This window comes from Gymnoscopelus braueri (genome assembly GCF_963280865.1).
Source record: "Gymnoscopelus braueri genome assembly, chromosome: 9".
Classification (NCBI taxonomy): domain Eukaryota; kingdom Metazoa; phylum Chordata; class Actinopteri; order Myctophiformes; family Myctophidae; genus Gymnoscopelus; species Gymnoscopelus braueri.
This window is the reverse complement of record NC_137610.1, coordinates 10018637-10043185: the sequence shown is the minus strand read 5'-3', so window position 1 is coordinate 10043185 and position 24549 is coordinate 10018637. Positions and strand designations below refer to the sequence as shown.

At 41.6% G+C, this 24549-nt stretch overlaps 3 protein-coding genes across 3 annotated transcripts in view; 1 reads left to right on the top strand and 2 right to left on the bottom strand.

Moving 5' to 3' along the window:
* Positions 1-3782: 3782 nt before the first annotated feature.
* On the bottom strand, positions 3783-5162 carry LOC308092166 (5'-nucleotidase domain-containing protein 3-like; the record flags this gene model as incomplete). The annotated part of the gene is made up of 3 exons (XM_080438019.1): positions 3783-3916; positions 4403-4587; positions 5093-5162. 3 exons carry the CDS (start codon positions 5160-5162, stop codon positions 3797-3799), a joined length of 375 nt encoding a protein of 124 aa, XP_080294145.1. The 3' UTR covers positions 3783-3796.
* A 6340-nt stretch (positions 5163-11502) lies between these two features.
* LOC308092165 (melanopsin-B-like) lies at positions 11503-17558 on the top strand (the record flags this gene model as incomplete). The annotated part of the gene is made up of 4 exons (XM_080438018.1): positions 11503-11641; positions 14477-15178; positions 16154-16371; positions 17412-17558. The coding sequence occupies 4 exons, from the start codon at positions 11503-11505 to the stop codon at positions 17556-17558; spliced, it is 1206 nt and encodes a 401-aa protein (XP_080294144.1).
* Positions 17559-20271: 2713 nt separating this feature from the next.
* The window catches only part of LOC308091437 (A-type voltage-gated potassium channel KCND2-like), a gene marked incomplete at both ends in the record, with an annotated part of 52183 nt that continues 47905 nt past the window's right edge, over positions 20272-24549 (bottom strand). The window contains 3 exons of the mRNA XM_080437054.1: positions 20272-20452; positions 22614-22831; positions 24155-24253. Coding sequence (XP_080293180.1) covers positions 20272-20452; positions 22614-22831; positions 24155-24253 — 498 coding nt within the window. The remainder of the gene's footprint in view (positions 20453-22613; positions 22832-24154; positions 24254-24549) is intronic.

Below are 24549 nucleotides of genomic sequence, written 5' to 3'. Positions count from 1 at the left end.
GGGTGTGGAGGTATAGATAATTACAGTATAGGTGGAAGTAGGCGAAGTTGTAGGGCAGTAGATCGGCGATATAGAAGAAAATAAGGTGGAAATAGAGAGGAGATATATATAGTTGGAAATGGAGAGGAGGAGTATAGTTTATTGTGAGAGAGTAGACTATACAGTATGAAGCGCTCAAACAAGCGCAAAAACATCAGCGGGTCGTCTGATCCATGCCAGCCTACGTTGGATCGCTACTTCGGGGGACCGAGTGCAGCCCCAGTAGTGATTTGTCCTGTGGACGAACGTGAGCCGGACCAGCCAGTTGTTTGTCCTGTGGACGGCAAGGACCAGCCAGGTCAGGTTGGCTTGGCAGGAACTCCGACGGGCGGGTGGGACGACAACCGGGACCCACCCGTCCGTCGGAGTTCGAGGAAATCCGTGCCCGTACTTCTACCCCCTCCCCCGCCTGAGACAGGGAGTGAGCTCGACGGGGCTCGACTTCCTATAGCGATCCCTCCGGCGATGAGTGTCAACCATCTCCGAGGCATTCACCTTCTCCTTTTCCCCTTGGTAAGCACACATTCAATGTTTTATCGTCTTATTTGTTACGTAGTTGATTCAATGGAGAAAACTAGCGATTGTGTGTGTGTTGAGACGTAGCCAGTGTTGCCAGGTCTGCTTATTATCGCTATGAGCTTGTATATCTGCTATAAGCCACACTGGGCTTGTTTTTCTGTAAAGCTGCTTGTAAATCATGGTGATCGTGGTTGTGAGCTTGTAGATCGGCTATTTTCAGATTGGTTTGAAGTGCTCATGTGGCCTATAGTCGGCTAGTCGCTACTTTTGGGCTCGTTTTCATAGACCTGGTTGCTTATTCCTCTCCCACAATCTGGCAACACCAAAAAAGACGTGCACGAATAGGTTCCAAACCTGTGGGTCGCGACCACAACGGAGCTCACAACAACGCTTCGCAACGCAACGCGTTGTCGTGATCTACTTGTGTGATCTGCTTGTAGATCAGATGACGACAATGTTTAGGCTCTAATGATATATTGTGGTGCCATAAAAAAAATAGCAGATGTACAAGCTTTTGAGCTTGTAGATCTGCTATTTTATTCTGCCTTTTTGAAGGGGGCAAATGGCAGGTGTGCTGAACCCCCCCCCCCCCCCCTCCCTCTGCACATGTTGTCATAATAAAAATTACATCAAAAGCCTCAGTCCAGGTTAGGACACAACAACCACAACACAAACGCTTTGATCCTGTTTGTTGATGTTTTCCTTACCTGAACTGAACCCCTGATGTCTTTCATCTTGCCATTTGCCCCCTTCAAAAAAGCAGGTCATGATGAGGTCATGTCAACATAGCATTTGAAAAATTCACCAGTAACATGTACTATTTTATCCATTTCAGAGTTTGAGGATGAAGATGAGGATGAAGATGAGCTGGAGGGAGCGGTTGGTGGACGTGGACATGTTGGCGCGAGTCCAGGTAAGATGTCAGAATTATCACCGGAATAAAAAAAAGCTAAAACCTTACACGGCAACGGTAAATATTCTCTCATATTTATGTATATATACTGTATGCATGCATGTGATCTATAAGATGATGCTAAATGCCTAAATTGATCTCATGTACATAATATTGATCAAGTATTTTATTTAGGGCCAGACACGGTTGGGGATGAGGGATACATGGGTGGACCCGGACCGTCATCTCGTAGTAGAGGTAAGAAAGTGTGTGTGTGTGTGTGTGTCATTCTAAGTGTAATAAAGTCACGCACCACCGCCACAACGTAAACCACACAAATAAGAAAATATATTTTATGGTAATTATCTATTTCTATAATTCACAGGTGGCAGGCCTAGTAAGGCTGCAGCTCCTCCTCGTGTGTGGTCTGACACTGTGGACTGGCAGCCTCGGGATATCCCCTTCTCCCCTGCTGGGACTCCGGGGCCTCGCAATGGGGCTGCTGATCTCCAGTCAGATAAACCGGTCGACTTCCTGGAGCTACTGCTGACGGATGAGCTGCTCCAGGAAATCTGCAACCAGACCAACCTGTATGCGGGTCAGAGGGCTCCCAGTGATCGGCCTTACGCCAGAGGAAATGCCTGGAAAACAGATCAACCGCTGAAAGTGACAGAGCTGAAGAACTTTCTTGGCCTCTTCTTCCTCACTGGAATCTGTGTGAAGCCTGATCTGGCCATGTATTGATGCACTGATGAGCCCCTGGCAACTCCCTACTTCAACAAGACCATGTCGCGGAACCGGTACCAGCTGATCTGGAGCTACCTCCACTTCGCTGACAACGAGACCCCCCAGCCCGCTGACCCTAAAGAGAGAGACCCGCTGTGGAAAATCCGCCCAGTGTTGACCTATTTGCTTCTGAAGTTCAGAGAGATGTTCCTGCCAAGCCAGCACATCAGCATTGATGAGGGCATGCTGTCGTGGCGTGGGCGCCTGGGCTTCAAGGTCTACAACCCACAGAAGCCTATCAAGTATGGAATTAAATCCTACATATTGTGCGACTCTCAAACGGGGTACCTCTACAATATGAAGCCGTACTGTGGTGGAATCACGAAGTCTACCCTGCGTGATACAGTGACATTCCTGCTGTGTGACCTTGTAGGTTTTGGGTACCATCTCTACATGGACAATCTTTATAACTCGGTGGACACGTGCCTTGAGCTTCTGGGGAAAGGGACCCACGTGTGCGGTACTCTCCGACGCAATAGAGGGCAGCCACCACTCATCAAGGCTGTGACCAAGGCTAAGCTGGGCCTCGGGTCAACCATCAGCAGTCACCACAACGGCGTGATGGTGACGGCATGGCGAGCCAAGGAGATCAAAATCGTCACAATGATCTCCACATGCCACCAGGATGAGATGGTGACAGTGAACAAGAGGCAGAAACACCACAGAGATCAATCCGTTGTATGCAGTACAATGCATAAATAGATTACCTGTAGACTGTTCCCAATTGGATGTGTTGAAAAGCGTCTATCTTCATCAGTAGAGCCTAGAGCAAGTCATTAAACTGATTAATGGTGCAGTACAACACCTACATGGGGGGGGTCGACAAGCTGGACCAAAACCTGGCCTATTACCATTTCACCAGGAAAACGACAAAGTGGACGAAGAAGTTCATAGCATACCTGTTCCAGATATCACTCTTCAACTCCTTCGTCCTGTACAAGGCCAGGCATCCAGATGGCATCTATAAAACCCTCGTCTCCTACACCATGGCTGTTGCCACGTCCTGGACCACCCTGGGACGCCTTCGCGGTTTGGCCCCTCCTCAGGAGGGTAGGATTGAAGCCCCGCCTCCTGAGGAAGGGGCTGAGGAAGAGGGTGAAGACCTTCCTCAGGGGGATGGGAATGGGCCCCCTCCCCCTGAGCAAGGGGGTGAGGGAGAGGCCATTCCTCTGGAGGATGGGATTGGGCCCCCTCCTCCAGAGCAAGGGGGTGAGGAAGAGGCCATTCCTCTGGCCCTCAAACTTGCCCTCAAACTTGGCAATGACCTCGTCATCGGGAACAGGATCGAAACCCCTGCAGAATAAGTGATTGTATTTTTTTTACCATGTCAGGAAAATGCATGCTCAATCCGTTGTATGCAGTACAATGCATAAATAGATTACCTGTAGACTGTTCCCAATTGGATGTGTTGAAAAGCGTCTATCTTCATCAGTAGAGCCTAGAGCAAGTCATTAAACTGATTAATGGCTCAATTTTGTGTTTTTGTGCAAGACTGTCATCTGACAGAGCTACGCTCTTACCAAGAAGATGCTGGAACCATTTAAATGTCAATGTTTTACTTTAGGAGTGGATCAAAAACAGAGAATGGTGTAGATTTACTCTCACCTTCTGAACATCATAGTGCAGGCCCCTGACAGCAAAATTAGGAATGTACTCGTACTCCCGAAGGCCCTCTGGGTACTAGATTAAAAATAAAATCACGTTAGAATGAGCATCAACAAAAAATAAACAAGAGATTCAATCCAGTGGAGAACCAGTGGAGAAACACAGCAAACATAATTATCTTAGATTGTAATATCAGTTTGAGGTTATAATGCAATTGCAGTTAGACTAAACTCATTATATGTTACACATAAAAGATGCTGTCAAACCAGGTGTGGGGGGTTAGATTGTGTTCTGTGCTTTGATCATTTACAGTACATTACTTGATGTCACATTACTTGATGTCACAGTTACTGAAACACAGTTTCCGTAACAGGACTGATTCTGTCAGGAACCTGGAGCTGAGACGTGTGTGTTATGTTGGAGTAGAAATAGAAGAACAAGAACACACAGTCCCACGGTACATACCCACCCATAATGCGCGCACACACACACACAGACACAGACACAGAGACAGACACACACACACACAGAGAGAGTGTGTGTGTGTGCACACAGACGCACCCTGTGTTCTGTGATGAGGATGTCACGGGCAATGTTGAAGATCAGTGTGTGGAGTTGACTGGAGTAGAATGCCAGGGTGTAGTCATAGTCAAAGCCATAAATCTCAATGTCGTCCAGGTTCATCTCGTTGTTGGCAAAGATGGTGTCGGGGTTCACCGAATTCTTCGTTATCACTGGAATCAAATCTACAAGGGAGGACAGGGAATGTGGAATATCAGGAAAAATCAGGAATGTGCTCGTACTTCCTAAGGCCCTCTGGGTACTAGATTAAAAATAAAATTAGTTAGTATGAGCATCAACAAAAAATAAACAAGAGATTAAATCCAGTGGAGAACCAATGGAGAAACACAGCAAACATAATTATCTTAGTTTGTAATATCAGTTTGAGGTTATAATGCAGTTAGACTAAACTCATTATTTGTTACACATAAAAGATGCTGTCAAACCAGGTGTGGGGGGGGGGGTTCTGTGCTTTGATCATTTACAGTACATTACTTGATGTCACACAGTTTCTGTAACAGGACGTGTGTGTACACAGTCCCACAGTACATAGCCACCCATAATGTGTGCGCGCACACACACAATGCACACAGTCACACCTACACCCCACGAACATGTGTGTGTGTGTGTGTGTGTGCGCGTGTTACAGGAAGACACAGCTAGAAGGGTTCTGCTTAATATGAAACAGACTAAGGCCAAACAACACTGGCGTGGACTTCGACTGCAGGGAAAGTTGGCCTGTGTTGATTCCGCTGATCATTCTGTTACACATACGATGTACAAAAATGCTGTAATTGGGGATGATGTGTTAAAATTCACCATCAAAGCAAGAATGCAAGTATTACCAACTAAGTACAATCTGTCAATCTGGTATCCTGGAATCCATAGTCCACTCTGTATAAACCATCATGATGCTAAACAACACCTAGAATCCATTGCATACATCACCAATGGATGTAGTGCATATAAAAATGTGTACATTGAGATTTTGACTGTGGGGCAAAAAGTGTGGGCAAAAAGTTGACCAATGTATTGATGTTGCACTTTGAACTTTGAATTATTATTATTATTTGATGTATATAACTGGAGTTGAAAAATTGTTTGAATAGTAAAAACTTTGTCCTTTGTAGTGAAACGGCTGCTACTATGTTCAACCTGCCACTTTTCTATTTTGGATTTATAGGCAGAGATTTTATTTGTATTTATTTATTTTGCACCAATTGCACCATTTATTGATGTTGAACTTTGAATGATTATTATTCATTATTTACCTGCAAACCTCACTCACCATGCACTGCCCATTGTGAGCACATTGTGAGCACATTGTGAAAAAAAAGCTGATCTATAAGCTCAGTAAAATCTTGTAGATTTGCTATTTGTTGCTATGAATACAGGTGTAGCTTGAGATTTTGACTGGGGCAAAAAGTGTGGGCAAAAGGTTGACCAATGTATTGATGTTGCACTTTGAACTTTGAATTATTATTATTATTTGATGTATATAACTGGAGTAGAAAAAATTGAAAAAAAATCGACTGAAAGTAGTCACTTCAGTGTTCATGTTCATTAACTTTGGAGTGAAACAGAGCGATACATGTACAATCTAAAGCATATTTCTTTTATGAACAAATATTGTTTACATGTCAATGAAGGGAAGGCGCAAAATAAATGTCAAAGACTTTTGAAATCATTTTATGCATCTAAAGTGTCCTTTTACTAAAACGCTCATAACTCTGAATCTAAAGAAAAGGTCTGCTTTTGCAGTCGCAGTGATTCTCAACCCTAATTTCATGGAGCTCCAATTTGATTTCTGGAATGGACAGTTATAAAAAAAAGTATCTACAGTATGTTGTGGGCAGGATTTACTACATTGAGCCCGCACAATCATACACGGTGCACACAATATACATTTTGTTGAATTTGTTCCCTTTTATTTGTTTAATCTGTGAACAAATTATATACATTTCATACCCTCGTTTTGGTTGATTCACTTAACCCATTAATAGTCCAGTAATAATGTCACTTGACCTCCCACTAATTGCAACAAAAACAAACAACTGATTTTGTGTCCTAGATATGTCCTGAATGAGAGGAAAAAAGTCGCAAGGAATTGCATGTAGGGAAATTATTTTAATTAAAAATGGCCACCATCCACACTATTATTATATTACATACAATTATATATCTTGAAAACCGAACACTGTATGAAGTTGACATTTGTCAGGTGTTGCTGGGGACCCAGGGAAACGCAGTATCAAGTTTGAACTTGTTTGGATGAGCGGATCTTTAGAAAGCTGCAATTAAGTGGCCCATTCAAAACAGGCATATAAAGTATAGGCATTCTATGGATAATAAGGGGTTAACTTAGGACAAATTGCAACAGAAACTCTGAACTTTTTTTGTTTCGTAAATATGTTAGTTACAAAACAAAAAAAAAGTCATCCCAGAGGTGGAACATATTGAAAAATGCTTAAATAGGTGATGTGCTGATGTCACAATTTCCCATTGACGCCCATGTTATAAAAAGATTTAAGAACGTTTTCTTGTTTAATTTCCACACAAAAGGTTCAATACTGTCCACTATCAACCAGAAACTGTGTTGGATGCATTACAGTGCTTGTTAAAAAAAAGAAGAAAAAAATCTTAACCCTTCAAGTGCCATTTCTGTATGTTATGCATTAGTGTGCACTCGGTTTTCATGTTCATTTCATATACATTCTTATGTGAAGCACTGAGCATGTGAATTTGTTGACGTAAAGCACTGCATTTGCTGTTTGCCAATGCTGAGCTACAGACGCCACCTGTGGAGGTAGGCTACCATGGTGCCCATTAGTCAGGGGATATTAGCAGAAAGATTTCCAATCTTGGAATAAATTCCTTACCAAAAAGAATCTTCACCAATGTGTTTGTAAAGGTGTCTAGTAACACATCTCACAAAGACTGAAATTCAGTTTCCCTAGGAGAATTTTTGACAGCTGCTGAAAGTTGGGGTACCCACCATTTCCCTGCATTTCCATGCAGGGCAAAAACAATCTAATTTTATTCCGTTTTAAGTAGCATGTGAGGGGTCAAACTAGGGTGTTTTTATGATTCTGAATCCATTGCAAGCATTTGTTTTGCACCAAAACCACTCCTTGGGCTACAAACAGCCCAATCTCAATGGGCTTTTTACACAAAAAGTATACCTGGACAAGGATGGCTATGGCCGTTTTTAGCCCAAGGAGTGGTTTTGGTGCAAAACAAATGCTTGCAATGGATTCAGAATCATATAAACACCCTAGTTTGACCCCTCACATGCTAATTAAAACGGAATAAAATTTAGATTTTTTTAGATGGAAATGCAGGGAAATGGTGGGTACCCCAACTTTCAGCAGCTGTCAAAAATTCTCCTAGGGAAACTGAATTTCAGTCTTTGTGAGATGTGTTACTAGACACCTTTACAAACACATTGGTGAAGATTTTTTTTGGTAAGGAATTTATTCCAAGATTGGAAATCTTTCTGCTAATATCCCCTGACTACATGTCTTGGTTGAGACAGTCTCCCATCACCTTCAATAATGATTAGACCTATTTGATCCCGTGGGGGAAATTACGTTTTCAGTTACAGAAGTGTTCATTGTATTGCACAGGCCATCGGGACACCTCAACAACTTGGCAGTGCCAGGAATCGAACTTATATTTATGAAACAAAAAAAAGTTGAAAGAGGTTCTGTTGCAATTTGTCCTAGGTCATTTTGTAGAATGCCTATACTGAAATGTGATGAGGGGTTTGTGCCAATTCAGACTACCCTACCCGTTGCTCCAAAAAAGCTTCTGCGGGTCATCAAGTGCAACTGCCAGGCTGACTGCAGCACCCTGAGATACACATGCAAAAAGAAAAATATCGACTATCGAGTACACTCCGGCATGTGGACACTGCAGAGGGTCCAGCTGCACTAACTCAATAGAGATGTGCGATATTGTGTGCGCATATTTTAATTGAGTTTTTTGATCAGTACTTGAGTTGTGTGATTATGTGATCATAATAAATTCTTGTCACTGATATTCTGTATCCTTGTTTTGCTTACAGCCAGAACCAAGTCTCTGCTGGCTAAACCTGTCCAGGACCTCGTCAAGTTGTTATTTGATGTAGAGAACATGAAAAAAGTCATGGTGGAGTTTGGGGTACGTAACATTGTGTGATGTGTGCAGATGTATGAGACCAAGAGATTACACACACACTCACACTCACACGTGAGACAGTGTGCATGAGATGCCCTCCTTGTCTGTTGAAACTATTTCCTTTATAAATGAGATGTACTATATGTCTTGATCTTCAGATTGACCAACAGAAGATACCTTGGGAAAGCTGAGCAAGAGGCGGATCCAGAGTGCCTATGCTCTCCTTAGTGAGCTTCGGCAGGTCAGTAACCATCAGTGCTCCCTGGAGGGGACATCCTAATATGGAGCTTTCCAGCGACTCTTCTCTCTTCATGTGACTCTAATTCAATACCTTTTCCATACTATTGTGTGTGGAAATGTTTACACAAGCAATTATTTTGATCTGTCACCACTTCTCATCCGTAGTTCCCCAAAACATCAGTCGGACACAGATTATGTTTGTAGGCATCCCAGCTACATTAGATTATGCAGTTGACATGGAACAGAAATATGGTACTGACGGAATAATAATAATAATAATAGGATAGATAAGATTTTTTTCCCCTGGCTTGAGATTAAGTACTGCTCCTAATGAAATTTAAGACACTAAAATACTAAATTCTGACACTGCTAATAACAATATAGGTGATATAAATCACCTATATAAATCCACATAATTGTAAATATAAAATTTAAAATAATTCTCAGCAGCATAAAATATATTCTACATAGCCAGAGCACACAATGAAGAATCATGAACCAGTATTCAAACTTATCCCAAGGTGTGCATGGTACACCTTGGTTTGTAAACCAGCAGATCTTTACAGTGTAAAGACTTATATGTTGCCTTCTCTCACCATCTTAGGCTGTGACAGATGCTGTCCCCAAGTCTCAAGTCCTTCACCTGTCTGACCGCTTCTGCGACCTCATACCTCATGACTTCGGCATGAAGAAACCTCCACTTCTCAGCGACTTGGGCTATATTCAGGTAAGAGCACTCCTTTCACAGCCTTGTCTGTAAAAGCATTTTGTTCTGCAAGAGTTAACGTGAGCATACTTGTGAGGTCTTTTTCACAAAGGCTTGTCTAGTATGCTCACGGCCACCCAAGTATATTTTCATTGGTTGTCTTGACTCAAGTGGAGTGTGTTGATCCATGTCTGTTCTGCTGTGTGTGCAGGATAAAGTTAAGATGCTGGACAACCTCGTGCGTATAGAGGTGGCCTACAGCCTGCTGAGAGGAGGTGCTTATGACCACAAGAAAGACCCTATCGACTTCAACTACGAGAAACTCAATACCAAGATTGAGGTGAGGGTCATATACCTGTCCATTGTTTTTGATTGTAGTAACATGTAATAAAAATAGTATAAGAATATTTTATATTGTATACACGTATGTTTTTGCCTTATGTTATTATTTTGTATCATCTTATAATCATAGTTTAGGGGAGATTTGTTATTCTTTTTGTTTATTTAACTCACAGGTTGTTGATAAAAGCACAGAAGTGGCAAAGATTCTCACGGAATACGTCAAGAATACACATGCTGCTACCCATAATAATTACACACTGGAAGTGCAAGAGGTAGGTGATTTAATAATGCCCCCCCCCCCCTTTTTTTTACATTGACAGCCACAAATTAATTCCAGAAATGTCTCTGGAACACTCAAGTGTTGGTCATAAATTCATTGTGCACACAATATACATTTTGTTGAATTTGTTCCCTTTATGGCCTGAGCAGTGGCCTGCCACCGGTCACAGCCCCACAGGAGACCATGCATTAACACAGTGCTACTCTTTTCTTTCCCCCTCTAGCTTTTGAGACTTTACCTATTTTGAAACGTATCTTCATATAATTGGTCCTCACTGATGAAAACCAGGAATCCTAACCGCTAGACCACATGGGAGGTCGAACTGATGCTTACTCTCATGCCCAAAACGCCCTGCCGCACGCCCCTGCAGCACGAGTCACCCTGTCCTAAGCAGAGGCCTGCCACCGATGACAGCCCACAGCCCCACAGGAGACCATGCCGGGAGTCGAACCCGGGCCGCCTGGGTGAAAACCAGGAATCCTAACCGCTAGACCATATGGGAGGTCGAATTGATGCTTAACACATTGATTGCCAAGATCGAATGAATGCGTTTTTCAAATCCATTGCTTGATTGCCTAGATCGCATATATGCGTTCTTTGGTCTTTTCATTGGTATAAGGTATATTGCAACCTTCCACAACCTGTGTATAAATATTAAGCTTCTACGACAAAAGAAAGGTCACATGATCGTAAAAGTCACGTGATCTGAGCAAAACACTAGTCGGGTGCAGAGTCACAGTCCCTGTGGCATTCTAAACAAACAGCGAGCAGAGACGGAGACAGAAAGAGAGCGAGAGACAGCGACTGAGAGACAGAGAAAGAGCGAGCGATCGAGAGAGAGAAAGTTTGGAGTTAGGTAAAGTTAGGAGAGGTGCGAGATATATATATAGGTGAGTGTAAGACGTTTATATAGTATAGCAGTACATAGATATATAGGTGAGATAGTTAGGCGTACATATTTATAGGTGGGAGTCGGGAGTATAGTTTTTAGGCGAGAGTAGGAAAGATGCGAGGAAGGAAATGCAAGGCCAAACGGCCTCGGAGGGACCCGACCCAAATAAATATTTTGGAGACAATGTCCTTCACTGCTCCCTCGGGACCACCACCACGACCTGTGGAGGACGTGAAGCCATCGGCGGTGGCGTCTTTCAAAGATTTGCCGCATGCCCCTGCAGCACGAGTCACCCTGGCCTGAGCAGAGGCCTGCCACCGGTCACAGCCCACAGCAGACCATGCATTAACACAGTGCTACTCTTTTCTTTCCCCCTCTAGCTTTTGAGACTTTACCTATTTTCAAACGTATCTTCATATAATTGGTCCTCACTGATGAAAACCAGGAATCCTAACCGCTAGACCACATGGGAGGTCGAACTGATGCTTAATCTCATGCCCAAAACGCCCCGCCGCACGCCACTGCAGCACGAGTCACCCTGGCCTGAGCAGAGGCCTGCCACCGGTGACAGCCAACAGCCCCACTGGAGACCATGCCGGGAGTCGAACCCGGGCCGCCTGGGTGAAAACCAGGAATCCTAACCGCTAGACCATATGGGAGGTCGAATTGATGCTTAATCTCATGCCCAAAACCATACAGTGTCCCAGGTCTACAGCATGTGTCCAATATGGGGTTAATATGTTCCTACCTTGGAACCTATCTTCCAAGGCGTGTTATTTTCTTTACATATTCAGTTTTTTTTTAAACGAATAAAAGTGTTACTAAATAAAAAATAAATTTTGTTAAATGTCAAAAAGTACTGTCCTATAATGTCTGTGCGAACCCGGGGGTCTGGTAGGGGCGGGGGGTTTAAGAAGCGACCTGGGCTCTTTAGCAGCCACAGGATCAGAGGAAACAACTGTCACAACTGCCAACAGGCAGACTATACAGTACATGACTATACTGACGGACAATCTATGAACTGAAAAGACACTTTCGTATGTCACCGTGGGAAACTATGAACTGCTTGCCCACACAAATGTGATATAATGTCTGTCACCTCTGAAAGCTTGTTTTAAAAAAGATAAAATAAAAAAGTTGGTCACAAAAAATAAAATGTCAAAAAGTATACCTGGAAAGTGTGTACAGTACATAATTCATTGTGTGGCCCTTTAAATGTCACACGTTCCCACACCGTGCTGATAGACTTCCTTTAATCTTTGTGACTCCACTATGCTATCATCGTTTTGTAATGGCGGCAGGACATACAGACGGAATCCTTCTGGAACAGTAACTAAGTGGGTGATGAATGCAAAACAATCAGTATGTTGAGCTATCTATCACAACTTCAAAAACGAACTCTAATCATATTGTTCTTGATATCCAAGTGGAGTTTAAGATCACATGAATGAATGTGATGGGCCTAATGTTCTAGTCTGTATGTTTACAAGCACTGATCTATCGTTATTCTCATGGGAACAAGTATACTCTTTTTGTCCCTCTCCCCTTCAACCTATTCTATTCATTATTTCTGCCTCATGTTCATTACCCTATAAACATTATTCTCACATCATGGAGCTTCATTCTAATATAGTGCATCCTCTTGTAATAGAGAGTTAAAAGAGAGCTGAGAGATTGACTCATCTGTAATAACTGGGACAGGGACGTTGGGTGTGACTGTGGCACTGAACCACAGACCATGCAGCACCTCCTGATATGCCCCCTGCTGGAGAAGCCGGACTTGGCAGAGTTAAATGAGAAGGGACAGCAATGTGTTCAGCTGTGTGAACCGTCTTGTGGACACGACAAGAATGATTGAGTTTAAACTGTAATCAGAGGTGGAAAGTAATAAGTACATTTACTCAAGTACAATTCTGAGGTATTTTTTATTTTACGGGAGTATTTCCAATTTTCAGTACTTCTACTTCTATTCCACTACATCTTAGATCTTAGAGACAAATATTGTACTTTTTGGAGCACCCGTATCGCAGAGGTTGACCACTGGACTAGTTCTAGGTTCTTGTGAGTGGGGAACAATAGGCGGGTGCAAATATGGTTTGACCCCCAAAAAATTGGAACAAAAGGTTTCTCAATGGTTTATTGTAGTATCAGGTGTACTTAATAACATATCAAAAGTTTACCGAAATCTGATCATTAGAAATGTCAAATTTCCAAGACGGCCGCCACCAGTTCCTATAAAGACCATTACTCCTTCATTATTTGCCCTACACAAGTAAGTCACATCACTGCCTGCCTTAAAGGGATGTGTTCTTTTTTTGTACAGGTACAGTTTTACTGTTGACTCTACACATTATCAACCCATTTTCATTTCAATCCTTATTCATCATTTATGCATTTAATGAATTACTCGTGTAATTTAATCACTTATTAATTTTAATGATCTGGTTCATATTTATTTATTTTATGTCATAATGTGTACACCCTAATTTGACATGGGGGTTACATTTCCACTACAATTATTTGAAAACTTTTTTTACTAGTTACTTTGTTGATTTTGATTATTAGTACAAAACATACATTAACCACTTCAGACCTATAAACATTCCGGCCATTTGAAAGTAGCCGATCTACAAGCTCACACGTGACCTTGTAGATCTGCTATTCTGAAAAGATTGTGAAATTGGACCTTCTGCAGTGCATAATGAGTACTTTTGGTACTTTAAGCACACTTTGATACCAATACGTTTGATTAGTATTTAATTTAAGTAATTAAGTAAATTAATTATGAATTATGTATAATCATTAAGTATTAATTGTAATTAGGCATGCCAGACTGAAAGTAGTTGAGTCTGTCTGGGTTTTATAGATATTAAACTAAAATTATTAAGAGCTTGTAGCTAAATAATAACTACATTGGATCTATTTGAACACAGGTTCTTTTTTCCATTTCCTGAAAAGTAACCATTTACACTTACTTCCTTGGCCTACTGACATACAAGGTTTCCGACCAACAGTCGAGAAAATATCCTGTATGTAATGTAATTTATTAGGCCTGCAATGCCATGCAATGTGTGACATAATAACCCAAAAGAATAGTGCTTCAATTAATCATCACCATTTTGTGCAATCATCTCTGCTGTGGGCCGACTCTACAGCCAGGTGTTAATGAAGATGGAGAGTATGGAGGGCTCCCAGGTGACCTGTGAAGTGCGGGGTGTTGATGAAAGGCCAGGGCGTCACTTGACATCAGCGGTAATGGCAAGGGATCAAACTGGGATCTCATTTACTCAGCTGCGGCTCAAGTGCCTGTTAGAGAAAGGCTTAGTTAGCTGTACAGATGCTCAGTGGACACGAGAAGACCAGAAGCATTCATAGCCTATACACCAGGAAATGACTCCTTGAAGTTGGAGATGAAAAGTGGTTTAACCGTTACAGTGGGTTCTTGGAATAACACAGTCTGGGAGGAGTACATTGACATTGCGTTCCTCGTGGCAAACTGCTCCATCCTGCTGATCACTTCCATTGTTGGCATCATGGCTAACCTTTTTGTCGTCTGGGCAGTGTATCACCAAAAATCACTACAAACTTGGAATAATGCAATGCTGGTGAATCTTGCGATTATAGACATCCTTCGTTGTGCTGTCGACTGCCCCATTCTCTTCACCATTGTCACAACGGTGCATCAAAGAGGACGTGTGGATGAATTGGCCTGCAATGCACAGGTGGTTACTTTCTCCTTCGGCTGCTGCGTCCAGCTGCTGACTTTAGCGTGCATAAGTGCAGAGAGATACCAGGCCATTGCAAACCCCTTCAAATCTGTGCAAAGGAGAAAACGTGTTATGGTATTGATTCCTCTGATTTGGACCTTGGCTATTCTGGTTGCCGTTCTTTGTCTAACATTTGTAAAGGACTCGCCCGTCTATGTGAAATGCAATGGAACACACTTGGGAACAATGTATTCCTATGACACCTTTGGACTCTACATTTTGGCTCCACTGTGGATAGCCTGCTTTGTTTTGATCACTGGATTCTACGCTCGCATATTTACAATAGTACGAGCACACAGCCGTAAAATATTTGACAAAGGGTCTGTCCCTCTTTCTAAAAAAGAAAAAACAAAGGACACAACAGATGAACAAAAGAAAAAGGAGGACAAAGGTGGGGAGAAAGGACAAAGTGAATTAGAGCAAAACCAAACCCAGAGGCAAACGGTTGCACAGGTGGAGCAGGTAATACAAGCTGAACCAAATTCCTCAAATATAGATTATTTGGTTGTTATACAGGGCTCACCAAAACCGTCAGAGAGTAAAATTGAAGCTACAGTGAGGTTACCTGAGTCAACACATGAAAAATCTCATCCGAAAGTGCAGCAAGCTGAACCAAATGCATCCCAGAAAGATTCCACAGCCCTGCTACTGAGTTCAACAAAGGTGACAAAAGGTAGTTTCAAAAACACAGGCAACAAAAATGACACCAAAGCTCAAGTAAAAATGGAGGCATTGTTCCCTGGAGTAGAACAAGCCATTCCTCGTGTGAAGCAAGTGGAACCAAGCTCATCCAGTAAAGATTTGACGGTGTCCCTGCTCGACGTGACTGAAAAGCCAAAAGGCATCTTAACCAATTCAGACACCAAAATCAAATACACAGCTACAGTGCACAGAGATGAAGCACCATCTGGGAAGGAAGGATCTCAACTTCAAGTGACGCAAGTACATCCAAAGTCATCCAGGACAGATAATAAGCCAGTGGAAGTTGGTTTGAGGACCCTTGTTAAAGAGACACAAAGCAGCTTTAAAACATTGGATGATAATGATGAGTTGAAACAAAAAGAGAAAACACCATTTGACCTGCAACAGCCTATTGTGGTGCAAATAAAGCCAAAGTCATCTAATCAAGTTACTGTGGCTGATTTAATGAGCCCAGTAACAGAGGGACAAAGCATCTTCGAAAAGCAGTCTGGAGATAAAGTGCATATCAAAAAGGAGCCGTACGAAACAAAAGAACCCCGTCCTGATAGTTCATCTGCACCACAGGCAAATGGCACTGTATGCTCTTCAGTTTCGCTGATAAGCACGGAGCAAGTCAAAGACAATAACGGCAGTGAAGTGTTTGTCGTTTGTGCATTTCCCCAAGCTCAAGCAAATCACACAAGTGAAGTGTCAAGTGCAGAGGTAGATGGTGCTGTTTGTATGATGCCTTCTTTAGGCAATAAAGACAGAGTCAACAAAAACAAGGAAAGTAAAATGGCTAAGCGCTCAGGCTACATCATTTTCACATTTCTCCTGTTCTGGTTGCCACTGATTACAACTATTCTGCAGAATTTTTGGGGTCATCAGAACAGAAGATCAGGGGTAGGTGTTTTCGATTCTGGATCTTCTTGACCCCATTATCATCACTGTTTTTATCTCAGTAAAGCAGTGAAAGATTCTTTAAAATATTCTTTTTTATTTAACCCTTAGAAGCAGACCCAGCAGCCTCTGTCTTATGCAATATTCAACAAAACGTAAAATGCAATTCCTGCTCCCAGTTACACCTGAAGGGGGAAAAATATGAAGAAACAATAAACCTATATTTTTGGGTAAATTCCAGTACTTGGGTCCAACCATCCCCATTTAATTTGAGGAATGTATTACTCATAATTCTTTCATATTTGACTGACAGATTTCTCAGCTGCCGTATTTTCTCACATTTGTAAAAAAAATAAAAAATAAATAGGGCTGGGTCAAAAGGACAAAATCAAATATCACAATATGTTTGACCAAATACCTCGATATCAATATTTTGATGATACTGTGGGTATGACTGTTGGTGCTTTCACATTACATTAACATATTATTTCATTTAATTAGCTTCATATTTATATAATAACATTTTGGAAAAATAAAGTAATGCATCAGTAATGCCATTATAATAACTAAGCGTGTAAAGGCAAATAATAGAACAAGCAAGAATATTCAGTAAAGTTCAGAAAAGTACATCACATTACTATAACGCAGCAGCAGCATTTAAAACCAAGAAATAGCAACACTTACAATATTACAGCACTTACAATATCAACAATCCCAGACGATCTAGTCTCATATCACGATATTGATATAATATGGAATTATTGCCCAGCCCTAACAAATAATCAGTAGGCCATATCATTTTTTTTTTAATTATTAAAATATTAAAGTTGTAACGTTATTACAGATTTCCAGTTTATAAAACTGTAACAGTAAAACAACATAAATTGATTTGATTGGTTGTTACAATAATATTGCTCAGTTTTATATTTGGACATGTTTTTTTGGGCTGCATCTAAGGGTTAAGTAGGTATAATAAGATTATAATTATGAAAACATCCAAATGATTCTTCCATTTTATGACACCACTTTCTTCTGGCTTCTAGATGACGATCATGTTGAATGTGGAGGTCCTGTCCGTCTCAGTTGCCTGCATGACGTCCCTTAGTGATCCGATAATATATGCAGCAGTGAACCCTCAGTTTCGGACAGAGTTTTACAGGCTCAGGAACAAGTGGAAATCATTTTTTTAAATGTCATTGCAACCGTTTTCCACTCTTGAATGGCACAAAACTAGGACCAGCTGATTGCTGAAGTGCTCAACACAAATAAATTCATTTAATAATACATTAGTATTCACAAAGTGCTTCAAAATGTCAACTGAAAATTGAAATTTGAAAGGTTAGGTTTCCATGTTTATTTCCCTATTATGATGCTGCCTCTGGGGAGTTTGTTGTCCTGTCATGGAGACAATTCAACACAATCTTCCATTGGGCTTAAAGTCGTCACACATCCTTGGCTTGGCAGTTAATAAACACTTGAGGGGTTACATGCTGAGAGCGGACCTGAGCCAAGGCAATCACCTACACTCAGGCACAGTCAGAACAAACACTGCTGCACACCGCTGCTGTGTTTAGGTCTCCGAAGCCCCTGTGCTCAGGACCTACCACTGCGCCAGTCAGGTCCACACATGTTTGTACCCAGGGAGGCTTGGGATCTTGTCACCAGCACACTGTAATCCTCAGAGGAGAATTTTCAAGGAATTTCTCAAATACTATACCAAAACATTGTATTGTTGCACACTGAAAATAGCCGACCTACAAGCTCACAACGTGTCGCAGTGTGAAGCGTTGTGAGCTTGCAGATCGGCTAATTTAGGTGCGCGACATGATGCATATAACTTGGGCTTTAGGCTACCACTATCTTATGTCAAATAGCAAACATAGGTCAAATTACATGTTTCGGTAGAACTATTTATTCTGTCCACTAAACCTAATGCATGTTGTGTCATTCATATGTCATGTTATCCTATTGTTACCTCTGCCAATGGGGGTTGTGCCCAATTTTGTTTGTCTGTTAACAAAATAAGAAGGAGTTTGCAAATTTGAATGAAATTTAGTGTGAATGACCAGTAGGCTACCCCAAAAAGATGACTAACTTTGGGTAGAAAAGGTCATGGTAAAAATTAAGGTCAAGGTCAAAGCCGAGAACGTGATGGGCATTTTTTCTTCTTTTTTTTTCCTAGCATTTCTGCTTTATTTTGATAGAGACCGTGAGCAGAAAGACAGCAGATTGATGGGATGACATGCAACAAAAGAGGCTTGAGTCGGATTCAAACCTAGGCTGGCTACGGGAATGACGTTTTGAGGCATGTGCGCTTACCAGGTGTGCCCCCCTCCCGATGAGCAGCTTTTCATCAAACTGGGTGGGAATGATCATTAGGCTGCCCTGAAGAGACGATTCATCTGTGATTCAAGGTCACAACCCAGGTCATTGTTAAAATTACATAATTATTCATATTTCAGGTGGAAATGGCAAAATTGTGACAAATGCATCTTTCACATCATGGTATACCAGTCTCATTGTCTTTTATCCAGTCTTTCTAGTTGAAATTAATTTACATCATGGAATACCAGTCTCATTGTGTCTTTCATCCAATCTGCGTAATATTTTTTATAACTCATAAACATCCAATAAATAGAAATATCATAATTTGAATAAAACAGAATTCTGCAATGACAGCATGCAAATCCTTTATTCAGCCAGTTAACAGACAGAAATAGAAGCCTATGTGAAGAACTTAACTAAACCTAGAAATCAGAGTAGTCAGCTTCGTGGGTGATTGACAAAGTTATAACCGAGATATTTACAAAGGTAGCCTATTATTATCAGTATAATATTTATGAAAAATATACAAAATGGGCCTATCAAGTTTAGTTTTTTAACATTATCAGAAGGGTTTTTATCGAATTGATGCTTAATCTCATGCCCAAAACCATACAGTGTCCCAGGTCTACAGCATGTGTCCAAGATGGGGTTAATATTAGCTTAACATTAATGAAAACATTTGATTGTATTCCTACCTTGTGACCTATCTAACATATACCCTGTATATTTCTGTATTATCAACCATCAATTATTTCTTATTATGGCTGCCTTTCACATAGATCCACATCAGAATGTACTGTTAGTCAACACAGATCTTTTGTCATTTGGACTCTCACTTGCACATTTCACAAACATTTTGGGGATGCGGAGTACTTTTTTTCTTTTTCTTTTTTTACTCATCAAGCAGTGACATCAACCAGTTAAATGAATATTCACAACGGTTATCCATTCCAGCGGATGTATGGTTTATCATTTTACATCAATGGGAATTATTAGTCATCAGTTTATTAAAGGGTTCAAAGACAAACAATGTGAAATCGTGGTTGAGTGGCTTTAAATGGGTGCAGTGTGTGAATAGACTAATACAATATTCACAAAAATAGCCTTCGTTTGATGATTAAGTGTGTGCTTTGTCGTCGGAGGCCATCAATAACCCTTACAACTTAAAACCTCCTTCCCCAACCTTGAGTCATGAGACAACACAAACATATACTACAGATATTCAAAAATAAAGTTTTTTTCATCCGTACTTCTCTTTTTTCCTCTTTTTTTTTTTTTTTAGGCAACAGCGATAACCAAGTCATCCTAACGTCTCCTTGCTTTACTGTGCTTTAAGGAGCAACATTTCAGGGCTCCCTTTCTTTCTATTGTTTTTTTAAAAAAGATCCCAAGGCAGTCGTCCACAGCTTTCTAATACCATGCAGAGTTCCCCTTCAAGGTAACAGTGCCGGTTCAAACCCTGACCTCTGCAACACATACAATCCCTTTAAATTATGGCAGGTTGGATGCTCAGTGGTCCCTCTCCCCACAGCGTCTGGTAACTTGCTTGAGGACCAGATGGCCTAATAATCAGACCTCTTATAATGCAGACACGCGCACAATGTTGCTCTGAGAGTAGGAGATGGTGCTGGAGGAGCCGTCTCCGCCCGATGTGCTCCCCGGCGGGGCAGACAGAGTGACCATGGAGGGCGTGATGTGGTAAGGCGCATCCCTCTTCAGGGGCACCGTCTCGTCCAGTTTGGCATTCAGGCTGGAGCGGCTGTGTGTGACAGAGATCATCACTGAGAATGAGACAAGGTGAGAGGACTGGGCCCTGAGCAGGTGGTTTACTTGAGTTCTGTACTTCAGTTAGTGTCGATTTTGACAGCAAACTTTGATTTGGTTTTAGTCAATAGTCTTTTGAATCAAATTTCATTTAGTTTCAGTCATATTTTAGTCATCTGAAAGGTTTTACTGTTAGTCTAGTTTTAGTCGACTAAATATAAGATTATAGTCGACTAAAATGTATTTTGGCGGTGCCTTGATGCCGTCGTAATGGCTGATTTTACACTTGGTTGCATGCTGAAAATAGCCGATCTACAAGATCTGCTATTTTCAGAGCGCACTCCGGTGTTGGAGTGCAAACAAACATAAAATGACTTGTCTTTTATTTCTCCTGGATCTCTTCTCCGCTAGTCCCTCACTAACATTTTAGTCTATTCTGTTTTTATTTTTTGACGAAATTGCCAATATATTTAGTCTTAGTTCTAGTCATCGTAGCTTAGTTTTTATTTAGTTTTTGTCAGTGAAAAAAGGTAGTCGACTAACTTTTTTTCGTCATAATTTTAGTCAACGGACTTCAGTACATAGTTTGTGCATCTACACTTTGATTAATTTGTATTTTTGGATATGGCTTTCACTCCACTACATTACTAGGAAGGGAAAAAGTGCATAATGAATTAACCACTTTAGCCTCATTTCAAATATAGTGACAATAACACATCTACAAGCTATTCTAATTATTGTGAAAAAACAACAGACAATCCTGGCACTAAGGAGTAAAAAAGAGGAACAGCCTTTATTTATTAAAAGGCAACTGCCAACATGTTTCGACCTTGGAAGGTCTTCATCACTTTTCAAGACATGTTGTTTTTTCACATGCCTTGATACCGTTTGATGCGTGAGCACCATTTACACTTTTTTACTATAGTTACCTTTTCTACCTCCTGTGAGCACATGGTTGTTCTAGTTTTTTCTATTTTAACCATGCAGATGCAGGTGCGTTGGACAGTGACAACTGAGGGAATCATGAAAAAGCAGCATCAGTTTTTTTTTATTCAAATTGACAGACGTTTCGGTCCCTCTGGACCTTCATCAAGAGTGTCTTACACTCTTAAGACACTCTTGATGAAGGTCCAGAGGGACCGAAATGTCTGTCAATTTGGATAAAAACTGATGCTGCTGAGCCAGAGCAGAGCAGTGTGCACGACTTTTCTTTTTATTTCATGAAATTTCAATACAATATTGCATTGATATTAAAAAGAAAATGTACTTTGTAATTTGTGCTTTTGAATACTTGATATACTAGAACTTAACTCAAGTACAACTTTGACAGAGCAACTTTCACTGGTAGATGTAATATTTGACCATTAGTATCTATACTTTGACTCAAGTACCGGGGTTGAGTACTTTGCCCTCTACTGGTGAGAGAGGACTGGGCCCTGAGCAGGTTGATGGGACATGTACAGTAAATGCCTACTAATAAAGACACATCCTGAATGTGACTGTGCATTAAAGGTCTTTACAGGAACATTTATACTAGGATGCTTGTTTTCATTGGGCATTAGGATACAACATGGCATTTTGTATAAAAATATTGCAATATTTGTTCCTCTTGCATAAGAGGAATTCAACTGATACTGTCCACATAAAAAGTGCAGGCTCTGGGTCTATAACAGTCTCGAGTTGGTTGTGAAACATCTCTGACACTATGTTCTATGATTGCATAAAAGTCAGCTGTCATAGTCTTAATCCATTATTTAAACTGTGGTACTTACGTGCGCGTGTGTGTGCGTGTGTGTGTGTGTCCGTGTCCGTGTGTGTGTGAGAGAGAGAGAGACAGAGATGACACACATCTCCATTACTCTTTCTTGTAAAATTACAGCCAGGAAGATCTTGGTCTCCTAGATTCTAAATGGGATTGCTGCTGCAGAAATGTTCATGCATAATGCAGCCACACTGATCTGCTACTTCCAGTTTTGTGTCTGAAATGAGGCGCATACAGTTCCATTTTGTTTTTAGAGAGGAATAGCAAGACAGAGAGAGATGGTGGGGAAAGAGTGGAAGAGAACGAGAGAGACAGAAAGAGGGAGAGAGAGCAAAAGAGGGAAAGAAAAAGATTGTGAGAGAAGAATCAAGAGAATGAGAGAGGCGGAGGCTACCTGTTATTCACAGGTCTCTCTCTGATCTGTATGGTGCTGAGCTCCTGGTTGTTGGAGTTGGGTAGGCTGAAGCTCTTCTTGCGGTGGCGTCTGGAGCAGCAGGAGGACAGGCCGTGCGGAGACGAGGACATGGAGGAGGAACGAGATCCCTGCTTGGTGGTCAAGGTGATCTCCATGCAGTTGGACTGAAACGTCTGCTCGTCCACAAACTCGTGGTTCTGGACAAGAGGAGACAGGGGGTTGACATCAACACCGTGCTGGTTCAGCCAGCAAGTGGACATATATCTATATATCTATATCTATATATATCGAATATCTCTCATAATCCACAGCTTGATCCCCTCTCTCCTTCCTGTCTTTCTCTTACTCCACCAACTCATAAATCATATCTTAAAAATCTTCAATAAAGAGACAAATGAAATCCACTTTCAAAACCATCCATGAATCATACCATTAGGCTATAATAATAATAATACTAACTTGAATTTATATAGCGCCTTTCAAAAACCAAAGGACGGGAAAATTATTGTATATTCAATACTCAAAGCACTGTCTCCACTTTAAAATGAACATGTTTCGCCATAAACTAATGTAAACTAAAGCTGTGGTATGTAGCGTATATAACAACTGAAAAATGCGTCATTGATGGAATAAAAATATATTGCCGCAGATGTCCACACTAAGTGCCATCTGTGGAAGCGTTCATCGGCATTATCCCTGTGACAAATGGGCCAGACTTGAAGGTCAGGCTCCGGGTGCATCTCACGTACAGCCACCAGGTGGCAGGCTGACACCAGGCAGGAGGAGGACACGCTCCCCCACCACCACCACCCCGCCCCCCCGGATCACCTCCTCAGCTCCAGCATCCTATCCTTCTTCTCTGTACTTCTTTGTGTTCAGCTCCCTGACATCTATAATGCACACCATAAGAGGCTTGGTGTAAACATGTGTGCCGGGATCAGAGCGACACTCTGACTTTTCCCCGTCGACCGGCAGCCTAAGCCTTTTACTGAGGAAGAGGAGGAGGGCAGGCTCGGCCATCTCCGAGGAGACTACGAGAGACAGTGATTTGCTGCCCGTCCACATCTGTGTGGAGTTTAGAGTTGCACATGTAAAAGTCACGGCACAGCAAAACATTAGGGAGAGATGCTGCTCTTATATCTCTAAATTATAGATGGCATAAAACGAAGTCTGCTCGTTTGTTTTGAGGGCACAACGTTCGTTATACTGGCTGCGCTGAGGGGCACGTTATCTTTGGCATGTTGCTGCTGATGTATGCCAACATTTCCCGGTCCCATTTATAGCTATATTTAACTGATCCCTGTATGTAATAGATGCAAAAGTTCTTGAAAGTAGAGCCTGACCATTATGGAACGGACACCGGAACTATTGCAGATTCCGATTATCATCTGAGTATTTTGTTTTCACATTTTAAATACTGAAAGAAATGAAATAACTTAAAGAAATTAAAACGTGTTTACTTTTAGACTGATCAAGTCTCTAGAACACTTAGTAACACATTAAAAATGGGTTATGCTTACCGTGGTCTTCTCCAGGCAGTTCAGGAGGTGGTTATGTTGAGTCTCAAAAGGAGGGTTGGTGGCCTTCGATACCAGCACCTGCCCTGCCTCTTTGGAGGCCTTGGAGAACAGAGAGAACAACATACAAAGATGAGCTTCAGAAGCAAAATAAATAACAATTGTGGCTCAGACACCAGCTAGCAAAATGATGTGGTAGAGAGCAAGAGAGCACACAAAGCAACGAGGGCCAAAGATGCGGATCAGCAGCGCAGCAGGCAGCCATTCTGCCGAGAACCTGGTGAGATGGAGACCCATTTTAGAGAAGCATCGGCTGCACACAAGTGGTGCACGATCTGTCGCATATGTGCCAGTTATGGTCAGGATTAGAAGTTGCAATTAGTCATGAATCTATTCCA